General features: G+C 42.0%; 1 protein-coding gene and 1 long non-coding RNA gene across 4 annotated transcripts; one reads left to right on the top strand and one right to left on the bottom strand.

Annotated features, from left to right (window-relative positions):
• Positions 1-2,156: 2,156 nt before the first annotated feature.
• On the bottom strand, positions 2,157-12,723 carry LOC139827807 (uncharacterized). 2 transcript variants are annotated; one of them, XR_011738801.1, is made up of 2 exons: positions 12,605-12,723; positions 2,157-3,570 (listed from the first exon to the last, which is right to left on the bottom strand). It is a non-coding gene; the product is annotated as an uncharacterized lncRNA (long non-coding RNA). The 2 variants fall into 2 exon arrangements; XR_011738800.1 differs by lacking the exon at positions 12,605-12,723 and adding an exon at positions 6,578-7,703.
• A 145-nt stretch (positions 12,724-12,868) lies between these two features.
• Positions 12,869-15,201, top strand: HMGB2 (high mobility group box 2). 2 transcript variants are annotated; one of them, XM_065837758.2, is made up of 5 exons: positions 12,869-13,003; positions 13,501-13,671; positions 13,818-13,963; positions 14,044-14,218; positions 14,670-15,201. In XM_065837758.2, the coding sequence occupies exons 2-5, from the start codon at positions 13,522-13,524 to the stop codon at positions 14,820-14,822; spliced, it is 624 nt and encodes a 207-aa protein (XP_065693830.1). In that variant the 5' UTR covers positions 12,869-13,003; positions 13,501-13,521; the 3' UTR covers positions 14,823-15,201. The 2 variants fall into 2 exon arrangements, with proteins under 2 accessions (XP_065693830.1, XP_065693831.1); XM_065837759.2 differs by having other exon boundaries at positions 12,905-13,041.
• The last annotated feature ends 2,571 nt before the right edge of the window (positions 15,202-17,772 follow it).

Genomic DNA, 17,772 nt, shown 5'->3' on the forward strand with positions numbered 1-17,772 from the left:
TCTGATGCTGTGCAATCTCAGACAACAGATGTTTAACTCACTTTTTGAGTTTCATGTGATTTTACACTTTCAAAATAATGTTAAAGTAAAACAAACAAAGCCACAATGACAGCAGGCCTTAAAGAAGGACATAGGAAGCACAAGCTGGAAAAAGTGGGATGAGAGTGAGTTCCAGGAATTCTTCAGTGGAAATCTGGGTCACGAATAGCATTTTCTAGACTCTTAGGCTATGTCTTTTGAGGTCTCTTTTATTTCTTCAGGTGGTTTTGACCTCACTGTGAGCATCAGTCTGGGTCCGGCTGCTGTGATTTGCTACAATGGAAAGATCTCTTGTGCATTTTAAATATGTTTCTGATCCTCTTTGTACAGATTGTGAGCTGTTAAAAGCCCGATTATGTTACCCAGCCATGCTTGCCAATATGTTAATTTCTAAGCAGAATTTCAAGTAGAGTAGTATCATAGTTTCATGATCAGATCATGATAAGACAGTATTGGGGCTGAGAAAGACAGTTCTGCTTCTGCCATAAGCTGCTTGTTTTCACACCTGTGCCCTGTCCTTCTTTGTGCCTGTGAAAGCATTTCTGTGGCTGCATGGCACACTGGATGGGGTTACTACTAGACCAGTGACAAGAAAATCAGTGAAGTTTAACCCTGATTTGCTTCACCAGTCAGCTGTGTGATGTCCCAGCACACAGGAAGGTCCAGTGGAAGGGCAGGACCGTGTGACCAGTGCAGGGGGATGGCCACCTGGTTTGATATGAACACCTGCTCATAGCAACAAAGAAATCCTGTCACTTTTAATCTTGTATCATATGTGAGATAAAAAAATACAAAGCGCTGCAGCTACATGGGCTTTTCAGGCAGTATGAAGCTTACTGCAAGATGGATTTGCAAACTTTCACGAAGCCTGGGCCCTAGGAAATAAAAAAAAATACTCATTGTAGAGGGATTCTGCTAGATGGTATGTCATCTAAAACTATGATTTTATAGCATAAGCTTCAGTAGTGGTTAGCAGAAGTATTCAAATATAACTAAAGCAGATTTTAAAATAACAGAAAAACAGATGGTATTGCAACAATATACTGATAAGAGTAAAACTTCAAAAATTAAATCAGTTCAAAGGAACAGTCAGCTCCAAACCAGTAACTCTTTGCATGAGACTTTGCCAGCACTTATGGGCCATGGACACAAGCAGATCTGAATTATTTGGAATGCAGCAGTAATCTACATCCATCACGGGTGCCAAAAGCACAGCATGGGTGACTGGTAAGTGGCACGCAGAAGGACCGGGAGCTACAGCATCTTGACAAGTGTGCCTGAATTCGTAGCTCCTGGGCTCCGCAGTCAGCGGGACTCAGTGGCCTCTCCCAGTGCAGGTGGGAGCTGAGCAGCTTGTGCCTCTCTGAGATGCCGTATGTCCCAGCTCCCATTAGCTTTTGACTGATGTGTTTTGTAATTTGAGGGAAAAAAAAATAACTGGATGCATCACCTTGGATATATTGCAAGCATACTGCAAATGTGTTATTAGTAGTTAATCCTGGAAAGAAAATGTGGCTTGTAACTGTGTATATATCTTCATGTGATGAGGTTCAACTGGGCATAATTATTCTCTCCCCCAACAGGTATCATTCACCTGAAGTCTACATGTACATTAGTGTACTTGTGTGCAGTACCTGAAATGATCCTGCTGGCCAATGGAATAATAAGGAAAGCTATGGGTATGCATTTTTCACAGGAAATACACATTTTCTTTGTTTTGGATTTCAACAATTTACATGAAAAATAGATTAAAACAGTTTAAAAATTCCACAAATTCCAGCACATGCCTTGGTGGTTTTGATAAGAGCAAGCTACTCAATAGGCATTCACTGGCTATGACACAGAACAGTGACCAAATCTCTCCTTCCTTATCAGAAACAAGCTCAATTCTTTTAATTGCTTTCTCTCTGATTTTTTAATCTCTGATTTTCCCTTCCCACTCCAACACCAACTAACTGTGCTACTGCCTATTGCTCTGCCTCCAGTTTATTGTCCAAACGTGTTAAAGCATAGAGTCCAAAGCACAGGAATATCGGGAGTTACCTACAAACTGTATTTATTTATTTATTTTACTTCTTTATATGTTTACATTAAGATAGTTAAGTAACTTTAGATAGTTAATTGTATGACAAACTTTAATTTCTGTTAGCACACATAGAGCTTATTGTATATGATTCAAGTAATACAGTAAGATAAAAAGTCATACCTTTAACCAAAATAGTGATATTGGTGCAAAACTGGTATTTCCAGGTCTTTGAGTAATCCAGCTGAGGCCAAGGTTCCCTTTTTAAGCGTTCTGCCTTGTACAGTGGAAACTCAGGGTGTATGAAAGAGCTTATGTAACACAGGCTTTTATTAAAAAAGATTTAAAGCAGTAAACAGTGTCCAAAAATAAACATTGTATTTTAAGAATAATCTAGGTGTTACGGGATTAAAACTGATAAGCCTGTGTACTGTAAAAGCTTTAAAGATTTGTAATACATGCCCCTTCATGGTTTGTGCCAATTCATTTTCGTAATAAGCCATTAGTTAAAGGAGGCATCAAAGGACCTTCTGTTAGAGGGCTTCATTCGTACGTGCAAAAATCCAGAAATGTTGGTACAGAAACTGTAGATGCCCTTGTTGAATGTACGTGACTAATCGTTTGTTGGAGGATTTAAACAACGAAGTACGATACTGACTCTTGGTTGATAAATCAACAGTAAATGCAGTGTAAGGGAGATACCTCAAACACGACAACTGCATGGAAGCAAACAGAGAAAGAAGCCAGTCTCCAGCTTTGCACTGAGGTGCTGTTGCGGTGTAACTCCAGCCTGCAATCACAACCACGATGGCCACTCGCTCACCTCCCCCACCTCCGAGTAGAGGAGAGAATCGAAAGGGAAGGGAGAAAGTTCTGGGCTGAGATAAAAACAGTTTAATAAAATAACAAAATCATACTAATGTACTACTACTAATACATATAAAATGGAAAACAAACAAACAAACGTGATATTCAATGCAGTTCCTCACAAACTCTGTCTGCACTGAGCAGCCAGTCCTGGGACGAGAAAGAGCACCCTGGTCCCAATCTCCCTGATCCCGGGGAGAGAGCGAAAAATACCAAAAAGGCAGAAAGGCCCAAAGACAACTGCAAAATGGCAGAATGGCAAAAGGTTGGAATAAATCCCCAACAGAACTCAACTGAAACAGAGCAGAACCAGAACAGATCTGCTGAGCTGGAAAATCCAACTCTTATTAAATACAAAGTATGACACTAATGGTATGGAATATTCTTATGAATCAGCCCGAATGTCAGTCAAGGTCTGTCTGCCCAGAAAGGCCTCAGTCTCCCAGACAATGGCTATGATATTAGCAAGTTCTTACATTCTCTTCATTCCAACTCAAAACCACTGGGAAGTTACTTGAAGAAAAACATTGTCTGTCCTGGGGTGTTCTATTATTCTTCTCCTATATGTCATCCTTGTGGGTCCCTTCCAACTCAGGACATTCTTTGATTCTCAAACGAAATCCAAATGATGACTGTACCAGCTGCAAAAAAAGGAATTTCCAACTGCATGAAAAAAATTAACTCAATTTCAGTTAAACCAACACAGGTGCCGAGTAGGTTTCAACGCCACTTCTCCTCACAAGCCCCCATTCAGCCACATCCATCTGCTTGCTTCAGAGTCACTGTTTCACCAATCATTTCTCCATACAGGTTGCTTGGATTAATATTTTGTCTCATATTCTATTAGATCTCACCATCAGAAAGAGGCCAAACAAAATCACCAGTAGTGCTTTTCTGAAATGTAATGCAACTATCTGGAGCATACAGTGAAAAAGTATCACTCCCAGAGGTTTTGCTTAATAATGCAATACAAATTTAGTTGCAGTGTATTGCTTAAGAGTTACTTTTTAATCTCTTGAAAAGAAACGAAAAGCTTGCTCAGCTATTTTAATTTAATTTAATTTAATTTAATTATTTTATTTTATTTTATTTATTTTATTTATTTTATTTATTTTATTTTATTATTAGTAAGAGAAACATTGTCATATCTTTTCAGCAAATTTTGCTGGTCTCAAAAGCACTCTGGATGCCACCAAAAGCACTGTATACTCTTTGCTACAGTCTTACATTTTGTGAACCACTGTTTTCTGCTTATAGAAATACAGATTTGACACTGTATTTAACCCCTTGCTTTTTTGCGTATTACACCATCTTTGCAGTTTTGTCAGAGGATTCAACAAACTACAGTGCTCCTTTACAGCATCATGTCCTCTTCTGATATAGATTCATTTTACAGAAAGAAAAATGGGAAACGTCTGTAGCTCAGACACCTCTTTCAGTGCCCTTGTCTTTGCAGGACAGTTACAAGCATCTCGAGGTCTGACTTTGCTCTTGTTGAAGTTAACAGCAGATTTTAAGTGCCCCGTGGGAGAGAATGAACGCTTATACTCCAACGAACTCAAGTATAATGATAGTTTTGAACTGCAGTTGTTTTTTGCCGATGTTACTTGACAATAAACCCTTACGTGAGAAATATTATGGGAAAAGGATCAGATAAAATGTTTTGCTTTTTTTTTTCTCAAAAATGGCCATCAGGCAGAATGTACCAGGTTTCCTACTTTTGGATAGTACCTACTGCTATCATCCATTCAATATAAAGCAACAGATCAAAAGCATTGCTTCTTCATTAGCTATTGGAATTCATCTTCAATGCTCCTCAAACTTCAACTCCCTTACTTGAAGGATAACGTTAGAGTCTCAGCTTTCATACCAATAAAGCTTCTAGCCTTTCCAGTCCCAAAGGTAAGTTTGAAATCCAGTCAAGGACATATCCTAAAGCACAGAACACAAAAAGAGACCCCCACCCTCCAGTTTCAACATTATGGTTTTTAAACAGATATGATTTTAGAAGTTTTTTTATCCAAGTGTTTGGTTGTTAATATTTGTTAACATTATAAACACCTCAGATGAGACCTGATTCTGCTATTAGAGCTATCTACAGGCACTACAAGATCTTTACCTCTCTCCAGAAGTGACTGCTGGATCAGGATTTTACATGATCTTGTAAATTATTTCAGAATTAGGAAAATAATCATACAGATCTTTCACCTCTTAAGCAACTTTAACTTCTTTATCTGTGTTTCTAGTTATATCATGAAAGTCTGTTCCAAAATTAAGTGTGTCTATCGTTACAAATAATTTTTTAACTACTGGAAAAGGAGAATGGGAGTTTTATGCTTTTAATATCTGTACATATTACAACAATTTAACAACATATAAATACTAATAATTAGTATAAAATGTAGTGGCATAAAAATCACACAGCATGATCCAGCCTACAAACTTGAGTGCATTCATCAAGATGGTCTCTCTCTTAAAGGTTCATGTTGGAGTTTACAGGCTTTAAGGTTTCCCTTTTCCAACTTTTAAAAACTGGCAGAGACATGCTTTGGGCTGCACTTTAGTTTCCCGTTAGCTTTGAATAAACCAGCCTTTCTTCGACATGGGGCAACTTCACTTAAGATTTCATTGTTTGTTTCTTCAGATGCATGACTCTGCTGCTCCCCATTTCTTTTTCATTTGTAGTAGGCATTTATCACTGCCAGTGCTTAGGGAGAATTTCTACTTAACTTCACACATAGTCACACTAAAAGATGAGGATTCATCATAGGCCCAAGGGTTTGTCATCAAACTTCCTTAAGATTATTTTTTTTTTTTCCCATACAAGAGTTGGGTCCATGGAGTAGAAGAATTAGGTTATGACTGGTACTATAGACAGACACAATTTCTAATAGCATAAGGTCTCTGAAACAACCTTCCTTGTTACTGTAAAACACGTAACAATATAGAGTAAGGTATACAATAGGATCCTCTAGAGAAACTGTACATTTATATGATCAGTTGCTGGAAAATCCCACAGGACCCATGACTAAAAATGAGACTGATGAACCAACAATTTCAAAATTTCCTGAGTATTTTCTTTCTAGTCTCAGATTACCTGTGCATGATAATCTCTGTGACACATATGACAGCACTATTTGCCAGAAATAAGAGGAGAAATTAATTATTCTACTAGGACAACATCTACATTAGCAACAGCACAGTGTGTACTCCATGTGACCAGAACCTGAGACCCATTTAAGTTTAATAAGATTCACTGAAATTACTTTAAGTTTTTCCACTAGCTGGACCCAAGGCCAATGTGTTTACGAGTGTGATGGTGTTTCTGAGGAACCAGGCTGGTATCAGCCAAACATGCTGCTCTCTCCTGGCTGTGGGAGACAGGAGGGTATGATTCCTCCTTCCTCTTGCAGCCCATGGCACGCAGCCTTGTGAACTCACCCGATTCTTTCTCTTTCCTAAAAGACTTCAGAGCTGCAATTGCATAGGAAACAGTTTCAACTGCCAGGCTCAGCTTGTTTTTAAATTTCTAGCCCACACGACCGCAAAAAAAAACAGTCCCTCAGAACACACAAGGTACAACTGGAACATTCTGGTTTGTTCTGTAGAAGTTTAAACATGTGTAAGTCACCATGGGTTGACACGTACTTCATTTTGCAGCAGGGAGTGCCAGCAGCTAACTTCACACAGGTGCTTGGGCAATTTGGGAGATGGGCAGTGACCCCAGCATCCTTCACATCTGCTCTGTGGATGTCACACCTCCAGGGCCACCTACAGTCCTACCCTTTGTGTTACTGCTTAGAAGAAGAAAAAAAATAAAAATCCTGGGACTATGTTCTCCAGTTGCCAAATGATGCAATGATTTTGTTAGTGATCAGATTTTATTTCTTTAGAGTAAGTTGTGTATACACTCCAAATGAAGTACCAATGTTTAGCAAGGCTGGAAGAGTTTGGAGGGGCAGAGGAACAGAAACTTTTCTTACCCTTTTAAACCAATTTTGTAGTGTAAATTACAGCTATCCAAATTTTAAAGCCTGCTGTCAAGGGTTTTGATTGTGGGGTGACAATAAAACCGTGGCAGATGTATTGTTAACCCCCTCTCCTCCCCTCTTCCCCATTTATCCCCTCTCTCTCCCCGCTTCCCACTAAGGACAGGTGATCAGGAGGGAAAGAAGGACAGAGAGAGTTGGAAAAATTAAAAATGTTTTACTAATGCTACTAATAAGAATAGAGAAAATAATACAGAATATACAAAACCAATCTTGAAAGTCTCAGCAACTGCAGAGCCAGCACCCAAAGTCCTGGATTGGACTCTGTAGCCAACCGGAGCTGGATTGAGTCTCTCACTGGGCCTCAGTTTGCAGGGACGACTGGCAAGGTACTCTCCTAATGCCGGCCATAAGCAAAAGGGAAAAAGGGCTGAGATCCTCGTGATCTCCCACGTTTATATGAAGTATTCATGTGAATGGGATGTTATACTCAGTTGGTCAGTTTCTTGGTCACCTGTTTCCTGTTGCCCCTCTCGTGAGATGTGAATCTGTCCTTATCAATAACCTCGCATTCCATTGCTATGTTTGCCAGGAAAACGCAGCTAATATGAAGGCTTTAGCTGACAGGCAGATTCACTAAAAGAGAAACTTGTTTTTAACAAAACCAGGACACCCCCCCTACACTGCCTGTGAAACTATATAATGGATGAACAAAGGCAAATTACTGCTTTCTTTTCATACCTGTTCAAAAGGGATTAACGATATAGCAAAACATAAAGACAGTCTATTAAGATTCCCAGGGGAAAACTGCTACTTGAGTATTACTTTGAACATAAAATAGAAAATGAAAGTGACGTCCTGGAATAGAAAAGTAAAAATATATTTAATCCAAAAAAGAGCTTGTAAACCCAATGTAAGCAAAGGTCTTGTCAAATTAAGACTGAAAAAGTTCAGTTAATACTTATTATGACCAGGAACAGCTGGTGTTCCTAATACTATCTGCATTGGTACCACAAGAGATTTGTTGTACTTATTTCCTATAATATGACTGCTGCAGTTCAGTCTCTGGTCCACAGCTGTCCTAGGTAGTGCCTAACGTACCCTGCCTTTGTTTTAGGTATTTGGTACACCGCACAAAGTCAAAACCAGTTCCTTAGCTTTCAGACTACACCAGCCCACTGTAACTTGGCTGTTGTTTGCCTACGAGCTGCTTAACTGGTTATGCAGGCTTTACAATAGCACATATAGTAAAACTGTGATGTTTAAAGGATAACTAATATTTAATTTTTATAAAATACACGTTATTTTCATGTTATACAACAACAGAAAAAATGGGAAAAGCTCTACTATATTATCTTAAATGCAATTCTTTAAGATATTGATAGAAATATCAGTTTTGTGAACTTTCGGGCAGCTGCAGTTATATACGTTTTCATCAAATTATAAAGTTACTGCTTATAACTGGAACACAACAGTAAAAGAAGTTTTGTTTTGAATTAGGTAAGCAGTAGTATAGGTAGTTCTGGTTTTTGCTTTTCATCCTAAAGCTCCTACCATATATCTGTTATGAGATGCTCACATGAAATAGGCCAAAAACCAGAACTGCTGTCTGTAGACTTCATAACTCTCATTAAAATGAGTTTTAAAGCAGTGACCCATTTAAATCCCTTTTGTGTATTGGAGTAAAAGCTAAATTTGCTTTTTCATTCAGCGTCTTACATTATTGTTAGTGAGGTTAGGTGACATAAAAATCAAGAGCATCTGTAACGCACTTTTGTTATTCATCCAGTAAACACTGACTTCTCAGGCCCACAATGGAGACCTTTTCAGTACTAATCAATCAAGAACAGTCACTTTCCAAAGCAGAATTTTATTGCCATTAAGGCTACATTAAAACATATTCTGTACAGGAATTTAGGTAATAGTAGAGTCTCTGGGAAGAGACAGCAGAGCTTCTTCATCCATCTGACTGAATTAAAACCGACAGTATCACAACATAACACACAGCTAGAATGAAAGTTTGGTCAGAGTTAAGGTCATGCAACTGTAGCTTGCAATTTCCTCAGCAGAACAGTATTTGCTGCAATGGATCTGTTGATGGGAACATTAATTCAAATGAAAGGTCTTTGTTACTTTCTTCCCTTGCTTTGTCCACACTGACACCAATATCCAGAAAAGCTGCAGAAGCTGCCCACAGAATCCGGGAGATACAGTATGACGTAAAGTGTTATCACTCCAATCACAATTTTTGTTGTCTGTAACACACTTTTCTTTAAATCTATCTATCATCTTTGTAACCTGGTCTCACCCACCTGGTCTTTTCCTTCTATCCAGTGTTTCCAGTCACTACATTGTTTATCTCTCCTCCACATGCAGTTTACTGAAGATTAAGTGAAGTTAACAATAGCACCCAAAATTGTAATTGTGAGGCAGATTAGAAACTCAAAAGGGCCTGAAGCCAGGGAGCTATAAAACTTCACAGTAATTTCATGAGCCAAATTATTCAAGCAGAAGTAAGCTTCAAGTCCTGGAGTTTGTGCTTCTTCCCCACAACTGTCATCCACATGTGGTTAATAAATTAACCATGCAGACCCACCAAAGTCAATACTGCATACATCACTGCTTTAGAAGAGTAACAGTGACTGAATCACTTGAGACAGAATTTGTGGTTTTGTCTGAAAAGGAAGAGTGTGGTGTAATGAAAGAACAGTGACAGCTTATTGTGGAACCAGGCATGCAGGGAAGTGCTTTTCCAGGCGCGGGGGTGCTGGGAGGAAGGCACGGCTTTGGGACTGACAAGTTTCTAACATAAGCATTCTTGCATGGAGCTTTCGGCATCGGCACTGCTGTGGAAAGCTTCCAGGATCATATTCAAGCGTGGAAAATTTTCAATACTGCCTTCCTTGTTGGAGGACACGCAGATGTTAAAGACTACAACTGTTTGGTTTCTTATGCTGCTGTATGTTGCATGACATAACCCTGTATGTATCTATTTAATTGTACAAAAGCTTTCTTTTTCAGAGAAGAGAATCTAGGAAAGGAATATCTTTAAGAGAACAAAGAACCTGATTTCTTTCTAAAAACATTTGATTAAATCATTTGAAAAGCAGGCCTCATTTTTTCCCATAGCAGTAATTACACTTTCTCACCCTACCTGCTTTTCCACACTAATTTTCTTCGTATTCTTAGAGCAGATATGAAAACAGATGCAGCAGAGCAAGCCTCTCTCCAATTGTATCCCATAATTTCCAAAGACTGTTCCAAAGTAATTTTTTCCACGAACTCACTGTTAAACTGTTAAACTGTTCACTGTTAAAAGGAAGAGTAAAAATGTTAATAATAAACTTGTATAAAGCATGTGTGGGGATTTTGTGGGTTTGTTTGTTTTGTTTGTTTGGGTTTATCTTTTTTGTTTGTTTGTTTGTTTTACCCTCAAGAGCTGACAGAGAATTGATTTGGAAGAGTAAAATGAGCAAAATTCTTCTGTCCTTTCACCTGTTACAAATTTCTGGTGCCTGTAGCCATCCTGATAACTCTTCAGTGGCAAATTCCCAGAGGTCAAGACTTGCTATTTTAGAAGCACTAACATTGAGAAAACTCTGTTTCCCGAAAACTAGTGGACCATTTCATTGTTCTTTCAACTGCACTGGTGAGGATTCAGAAGTAAAACTGATTTTGATGAAGTTAGCCTACAATTTTTATATGCTGTCAACAATGCGGAAGGTATCTATGAATCTGTTCTTGTTTCAATGATGCGATATTAAAAGCTCTAGACAAGTCTGGTGGACAAAGAATGGTTTTACACCAGAGATACTAATGGCTGTACTATGATTTGTACACTACAAACGAGTATTCTGAGATTCTACCATCTGTTACAGAACTACTTTATCAACTAGAAAACACTCTGCAATAAACTGTCATATTATACAGTTGGGTTACCACAAAGTGCCCATCTGGAAGCTTGATTCACCAAACAAAAGGCATTTTCAAAGCTACAGAACTCACAAAGTTGCTCGGCCTTCACACAACTCAGTACCACAGAAGGGAGAACATTAATTTGCTACGAAGCAGTGGAACAGTTTATAATAATAAATACTGGAACACGTGATACCCCCTGTGCAAATGTTTGTTTTACAAGATAAGTGTAAGCTTTGTTTGCAGGTTAAACACTATCAAAAGGAATAGCCACAGAAGCTAGCCAATGTAATAACTCAAATAACTGGCCTCTGACAAGTATTGACATCTGCAAAGGGAATACATACCTCTGCATCAGTGTCAATTTACCTCCCAATTACCTTCTCTTCAAAGATTTTTAATAACTTTTTCCAGTTTACATTATGTCTTTTAGGGCAACAGTTTGAGCAAACATGTAAAGCTTAATATGAAATAGGGATGAAGGAGGCATTTTCTCCCCATATTAGTGAACTGTTCAGTATAAGTCACCTTTGGAAGGAAAAAAAAATAAAAATCAAATGAGCTTGAAGGACTGGACCTGATAAGTGCTGCTTATTAAATGGTCCTTACACTGAGCAGATCTGGAATGGGAGAAACTATGGAGATCAAGATATTACCCCCACCTCACACCTGCAACATCAATACTCTCAGAGAGCTTAAGGATTCTTGCTGCTGTTCTTTAAGGCTTGCCTTCCTTTCTTCTTTTTTTTTTTTTTTTTTTTTTTTTTTTTAAATTTTAATTAACCATTGAGCTGGGTTAACATGATTAGAGCTCTGCTGAGGGCATGGCATGTTCAGTAAACAAAGTTATAACGTTATAACCTGCTTTTCACCAGTGCTATAAGCAACACCTGAAAAAAACCGAGAGTGTTAGAAACCGCTTAGATTAGTAAAAATAATTACCTAAACTATTGTTTATTAGAGAACTGGATGAAATTGATTAGAAGAAAACCATCAACAAAACCCACATCGTGTAGACTTGGGCCAAATCTTAATAAAAGAGATTGAATGACTGTATGGAAACTCCGGGTTTATCCCCAGACCAAAAGGGTCAGATTCACCACTAGTGGTTCACTCGAAAGCATTAACGCCAACCACAGCCGTCACATTTTGGACTGAGTTTTGCCCGCGGGTTTCTCACTGCTGCGGTTTTCACTTTGCAGAGAGAAAAAAACCCGCAGAGAGGCGACACTTTCCCTTCCCAGCGCTGGTATTTTTACTGCGGCGTAAGAGGGAAACCAGCCACAGGCTTTCCCTTCGAACCCTGCCAGCCCGAGGAGGAACTACACGCTCCCCCCAGCCCCTCAGCGGCGCCCCGCGCTGTCCCCCGCGGTGCAGGAACCAGGACGTTAGCCCGCAGGTCCCCAGGAGCGGGCCTCGCCCGGGCGGCGAACCGGAGTTAAGGCCCAGCTTTACAGCCGGCGTTAGCTCGCCGCCCCCACAGGGAGGAACGGTCGCGCTCACCGCCGCGGGCTGGCCCTCCCTGGCTGCTCCCCCGGGCAGGAGGAAGGTAGCGCCGAGGGGGCTCCCCGCGCGCACACACGTTCCGGCAGCCGCCCAACTGCCTTCCCTTGCAAGGCGGCGGCCGCCACCATCACTCTCCCGCAGCTCCATTCATTTTTGCCCACCCCATCACCTTCCTGGCTCCCTTTGTATTTTTAAACCACGCTACAGCATCCCGCTCCGCCCAATCAAAACGCGCACAGTCCTCGGCGGCCAATGGTGGGCATACCCGCGGTTTTTTAAACCGTCTCTCTCGTCCAATGGCCGCCCAGCGCGCTTAGTTCCGCCTTCTCCACTATCCTCACCCCAACCGGTTCCAACGAGTATGAGCGCTAACGACCCCCTCGCGCTCGACCTAGCCGAGGAGCTGCTCGGCCACTGACGTCGAGCCACAGCCAGCGAATCCGCGGCGATGACGGCCCTAGGGGGCAGGGCTGCAGGCAGTTTGAACGGGCGCGGCGGCCAATCCGCTACGGCGGGGGGCGGGCCCCCGGGCGCCGCGGGTCAAGTTGCTGTGGCGGGTAGGGCTGTGAAAAACAAGAGGCTGTAAGTGCGCCGCCGGGAAACCATTTGGCAGCAGCCGCGGAGGGAGCAGAGCCCCGCGCCGCCGCCCGCTCCACTTAGCCAGGCAAGCACCCGCGCACCCTCCGCGCCGGAGACCACAGGGTAGCGGGAGGGCGCCGAGGGGTGGGAGAGCGGGGAGGAGCGGGCGCCGCCGCCGGCGGTCCTGGGTGCGGAGGGAGGGCGCGGGGTTCCCGGGGCAGGCGTGCGGCGCGCCCAGGGCTGAGGGGGAGCTCCCGCTGGGCGGGTGGGGCCGGCCGCTGGGGGAGGGCGGCGGGTGGCCCCGCCAGGGAGGGCTGGAGCGCGGGCGGCGGCGCTGCACGGGTCGACGGCCGCGGCGGGCGAGTGGAGGCGCCTGGCGGCGGGAGGTGGCGCGGGGCGAGAGAGGGGCCACGGGGCGGGAGAGGGGCCGCGGGCCGCGGGGGGGGGGGGGGGCGTGTTCGGGCGGGAAGGCGCCGGTGGGCGGGAGGCGGGAGCGGCCTGAGGCGCGGCCCCGCCCGGCCTTGGCTCCGCTCCGCGCTGCGGGCCCCGCCCTCACGCCGCCTCCCACCGCCCCCCCTGCAGGGACCCGCCGCCGACCTCGCCATGGGCAAAGGCGACCCCAACAAGCCGCGGGGCAAGATGTCCTCGTACGCATACTTCGTGCAGACCTGCCGCGAGGAGCACAAGAAGAAGCACCCGGACTCGTCCGTCAACTTCGCCGAGTTCTCGCGGAAGTGCTCGGAGCGGTGGAAGGTGAGCGGGGCCGGGCCGTGCTGAGCTGAGCCCCGCCGGGCCGGCCCCCACCTCGGATCTCTGCGAGCTGCTGCTTAGACGTTAGTGGGTCACCGGCCGCTTTATCTGATCCAGACCCTTCTCCTTTCTCCTCCGTGTGTCTGCAGACAATGTCTAGCAAGGAAAAAGGGAAGTTTGAAGAAATGGCTAAAGGAGACAAAGCTCGTTATGACAGGGAGATGAAAAACTATGTTCCTCCTAAAGGCGAGAAGAAGGGGAAGAAGAAGGACCCCAATGCTCCTAAAAGACCACCGTAAGTGTTCCTGTGACCGAAAAAAAGGCATTCGTTCTAACAGTCTGACACTTAAGTTTAATCACTATCTCTCATTTTAGATCTGCATTCTTCCTTTTCTGTTCTGAACACCGTCCAAAAATAAAAAATGATCATCCTGGCTTGTCTATTGGAGATACAGCAAAGAAATTAGGAGAAATGTGGTCTGAACAGTCGGCCAAAGATAAACAGCCATATGAACAGAAGGCTGCAAAACTAAAGGAGAAATATGAAAAGGTACAGTGAGAGTGATGAAATGGCTAAAGTTGTAGAGGTCACTGTAAACATGTGACTTCTGTTTTGCACCTAAACCACAGATGGTTCATAATCCTTTGTCGGGCTTCAGAATGCATGGGAAAATGTGGTGTGGGAGGTATCTGGAACCCTACAGTGAAATGAATGCAGTTTTTACACGTCTAGAGATTTTACCAGTAAGATGCTTTACTTCCAGAAAATGGGTCACCTGCTTGCAAAAATACACAGTCATACTCCACGGCACTGCGGTCATAAAACTCTTAAAACTAGATCATGTGTTCTGTTGCCAAAAGGTGTAAGCACGGAAGTCCCAAGGCTGAAACTCTGCTTTTCCGCACACATTGTATTTGGTCTGCGCAGTATAGTATGAAGTTATTGAAGCAGTACAAATTTGTCTTCTGAGTTACATTGCTAAGCATAATTTTTCTTGCAGGATATTGCAGCATATCGTGCCAAGAGCAAGAGTGATGCAGGAAAAAAGGGCCCAGGTAGGCCTGCAGGATCTAAGAAGAAAGCAGAACCAGAAGAGGAAGAGGAGGAGGAAGAAGATGAGGAAGAGGAGGAAGAAGATGAGGATGAGGAATAAGTGAATGTCCTGCTGTAAAGATTTATGCTCAAGATCCAATGTTTTGCTAAGAATGTGAACTCAAGTGCAGCTCATTGTTAGCTTCAGTATAAAAATCTGTACAGAATTGTGTATAGGTAATGTGGTTCTATGTAGGGAGACCTCTATTTTTAATGTAAGTAGTAGCTGATGGCTGCTACAGTTTGGTTTAAAAAGAAGAAAAAGTTGTGGAATGTTTCTTCGTATTTAATGGTTTTGTTGAAATTCAGTGACTGATAGCCAGGTGTTTCTTTATAGCTAAGTAAAACAAAGGAGGTAGCTTAATAGCTGATCTTATATTTTGTAGTATATTGCATTGTATTACTTTTTTAACAGTTTTGTAATAAAATGTTGTACATGATTATTGTTGTATTGTTGATGTTTCTGAGAGGCTGTGAGTATTCCTGGAATGCTGAAGCCCTATGCAGGATAAGGCTTTGCATTGTTCTTGGGCTACTGCTGTTGCCACAAAACTGACAAGTCTTGAGGTGTTAACTCCTGAAGTTTATATTAGATTTGAAACTTTTTTTTTTTCTCTTTAACCATAATTCTATGTCCCACACACACTACCCTCAGTGGTAATTGATACCAGTTTTCTTATACCAAGTATTTATTTGCGTCACCTTCTGAGTGAAAAAAGTATCTCTAATTATAATTAAAGTACCTGACTTACTGATATTCCTGGATTGTTTTCCTGCTCCAGCTAAACTACTGAACAGAGGTCTTAAAAGTTTTGTCTTGGTGTATTAGCTGATAATGAGTGAACCTTAGGAACTCAGTCTCCCAGAGCTCTGGGTCACTGGCCTTTTCTGCTGTCTGTATCAGGACAGGAAAGTTGGCTTTAAGACAGATGTTAGAGGTATGTCTTCCCAGATGTTCCCTACTCCTTCCCTCCCCTCCTGGCCCCAGTTTAGTGCCTTCTCATAAAATACACAGCTTGCAGAACAGCATGAAAAATGTTGGAATGTTATCTCCACACGTGCCAACAGACTGCTGTAGAAGAGAGGCATTTGTGAAGAACATGTGCTCCTGAGACGTTCTTGTTCATGATGTTAACAGTATCGCCAGTTGCACGATTTCTTGGTTTTCATTTTTTTTATTCAGCCTTTAGTATATTTTCAAGTCTAAATCTGGATAGCTAACAATATTTGCAACTGGAAAATTTGAGATGTTACAGCTAAACTAATAGCTTGTTTCATTTGTTGAGATAAATACTAGGCAATAGCTTTTACAAGTCTTTGAAAGGCCAGCACTGAAAAACACTTAATAGGAAAAGTATTATAAAGTGCAGGCTTCCAACTTCATTTTTAAACTCTTCCTATTGTCCACCAACTTCTGAAATACATTTGTGTACAGCCATTGTATATGTATAAGATAAAGAGTGATTTCAGCACTGTAATCATGGTAAATGTCACTGTGGTGCACTTGCTGAAAAAAGTCTTAAAAAAAAACACTGTATGTTCCTGAAAGTATGGAAATAAGGTAGCTGTAAATGCAATTCAAACATTTGCAGATTAGCTGGTACTAATCTTTGAAGGCCTTAGAAACAGAATTGTTTTTTCCTCCCCATGCTGCCCAAGATACACCAGGACCAGAAGGATTAACTGCTGTTTAACGTGTTGGACCTGCTGGAGATACTCAGCACTGGTGGATCCACGGCTCCGTTCTGCAAGCTCAGGTTTTGGGAAGCCGCAGGCGGAAACTGGAAGTGAGAGCCAATTGTTCTCTAGCACATCCAGTGCTCAAGATCATTTTACCTGGTAGAGAGTTTGGAGTCCTTGAGCACCTTTGTCCTTAACTCAAAAACTCTGCCAGCTGGAGGCAGCTCCCTGTCATGGTGTGTAGCTGAGACTATGCTGATCTCATCAATTTCCAGCATATTCTGTTCAGATTTATCTGTAGAAATGCACTATCACCTCCCCTCAAGTTCTCAGACCCTCCCTGAACAAAGTGTGATGCTTCAAGAAGTGTCTCTGATTAGACTGAAATAATCTTCTGCAGTGGAGCAGTAGCAGAGTAAATTGACTAGTTTGATTATTTGAAACGTTTTTGACTTCCGCGCAAGTGCTTTTAAATTGAAACTAAATATAACCCTTCGGGTGTCCTAGAAAGCTGCATGTGTTACAGAATATCAAATATTGTGTTAGAATAAGGGCGCATCTTGAGGTAATTAAGAGTAAAGGAGCAATTCCAATATTTTCCTTAGTGAGGTAAAATGGCTTTTGGGTTCTATTTCATTTAGCATTAACTGGCTAATTTAGCTTCAGCCCAACTTCTGCACAAATCAGTGCAGAATTACCTAATGTTGCCACTTTGTTGTTCCATGTCCTAACAATGCTCTATGAAGTCACCTGTAGGTTACTTTTGTTTATAAGCTCATTTACAAAAAATATCCTGACTGCTGGAGAGATCTTTATTGCAAAAACAGTCTGTTGCGCGGCTCTACTGGCCTGACCCACATCATTATAGAGATCATCTTGTGTGCACAACCTGTCAGCATGAGCTGCAGCCAGCCCCGGCAGAGCTCTGCATCAGGCTGATCTATCAACTGAGAATGATGTCATGACTAAAGATAATTAGTAATCTTTTTAAATAATATTTTGTCCTTTCAATAAGAAGGACGTCAAATATAGAGTAAAGGCAAATGGAAAGAAGCATGTGGAAATTACTACTTTCAAATTAAGATTTAAAAACTATGGTATGTCAGGTCAGGGGTTCAGATAATGCCCATATGTGAGCCCTGAAAGAAGCTGCGCTGGAAAGGCTAGTAAGTGATCAAAGTCTAACAGGAACGTTCAGAAAAGATAAGGCTGCAGAAGAAAAGCTAAATTAGTTTTTCGCATCCGTGTTCAAGATGGACAATCTTATGAAATGACTCACTGGAAACTTTTCACTGGAGGTGAACTGGGAGGTCTGTCTCAAATCAAAGCTA

Source organism: Patagioenas fasciata, chromosome 4, assembly GCF_037038585.1.
Source record: "Patagioenas fasciata isolate bPatFas1 chromosome 4, bPatFas1.hap1, whole genome shotgun sequence".
Taxonomy (NCBI): Eukaryota; Metazoa; Chordata; class Aves; order Columbiformes; family Columbidae; genus Patagioenas; species Patagioenas fasciata.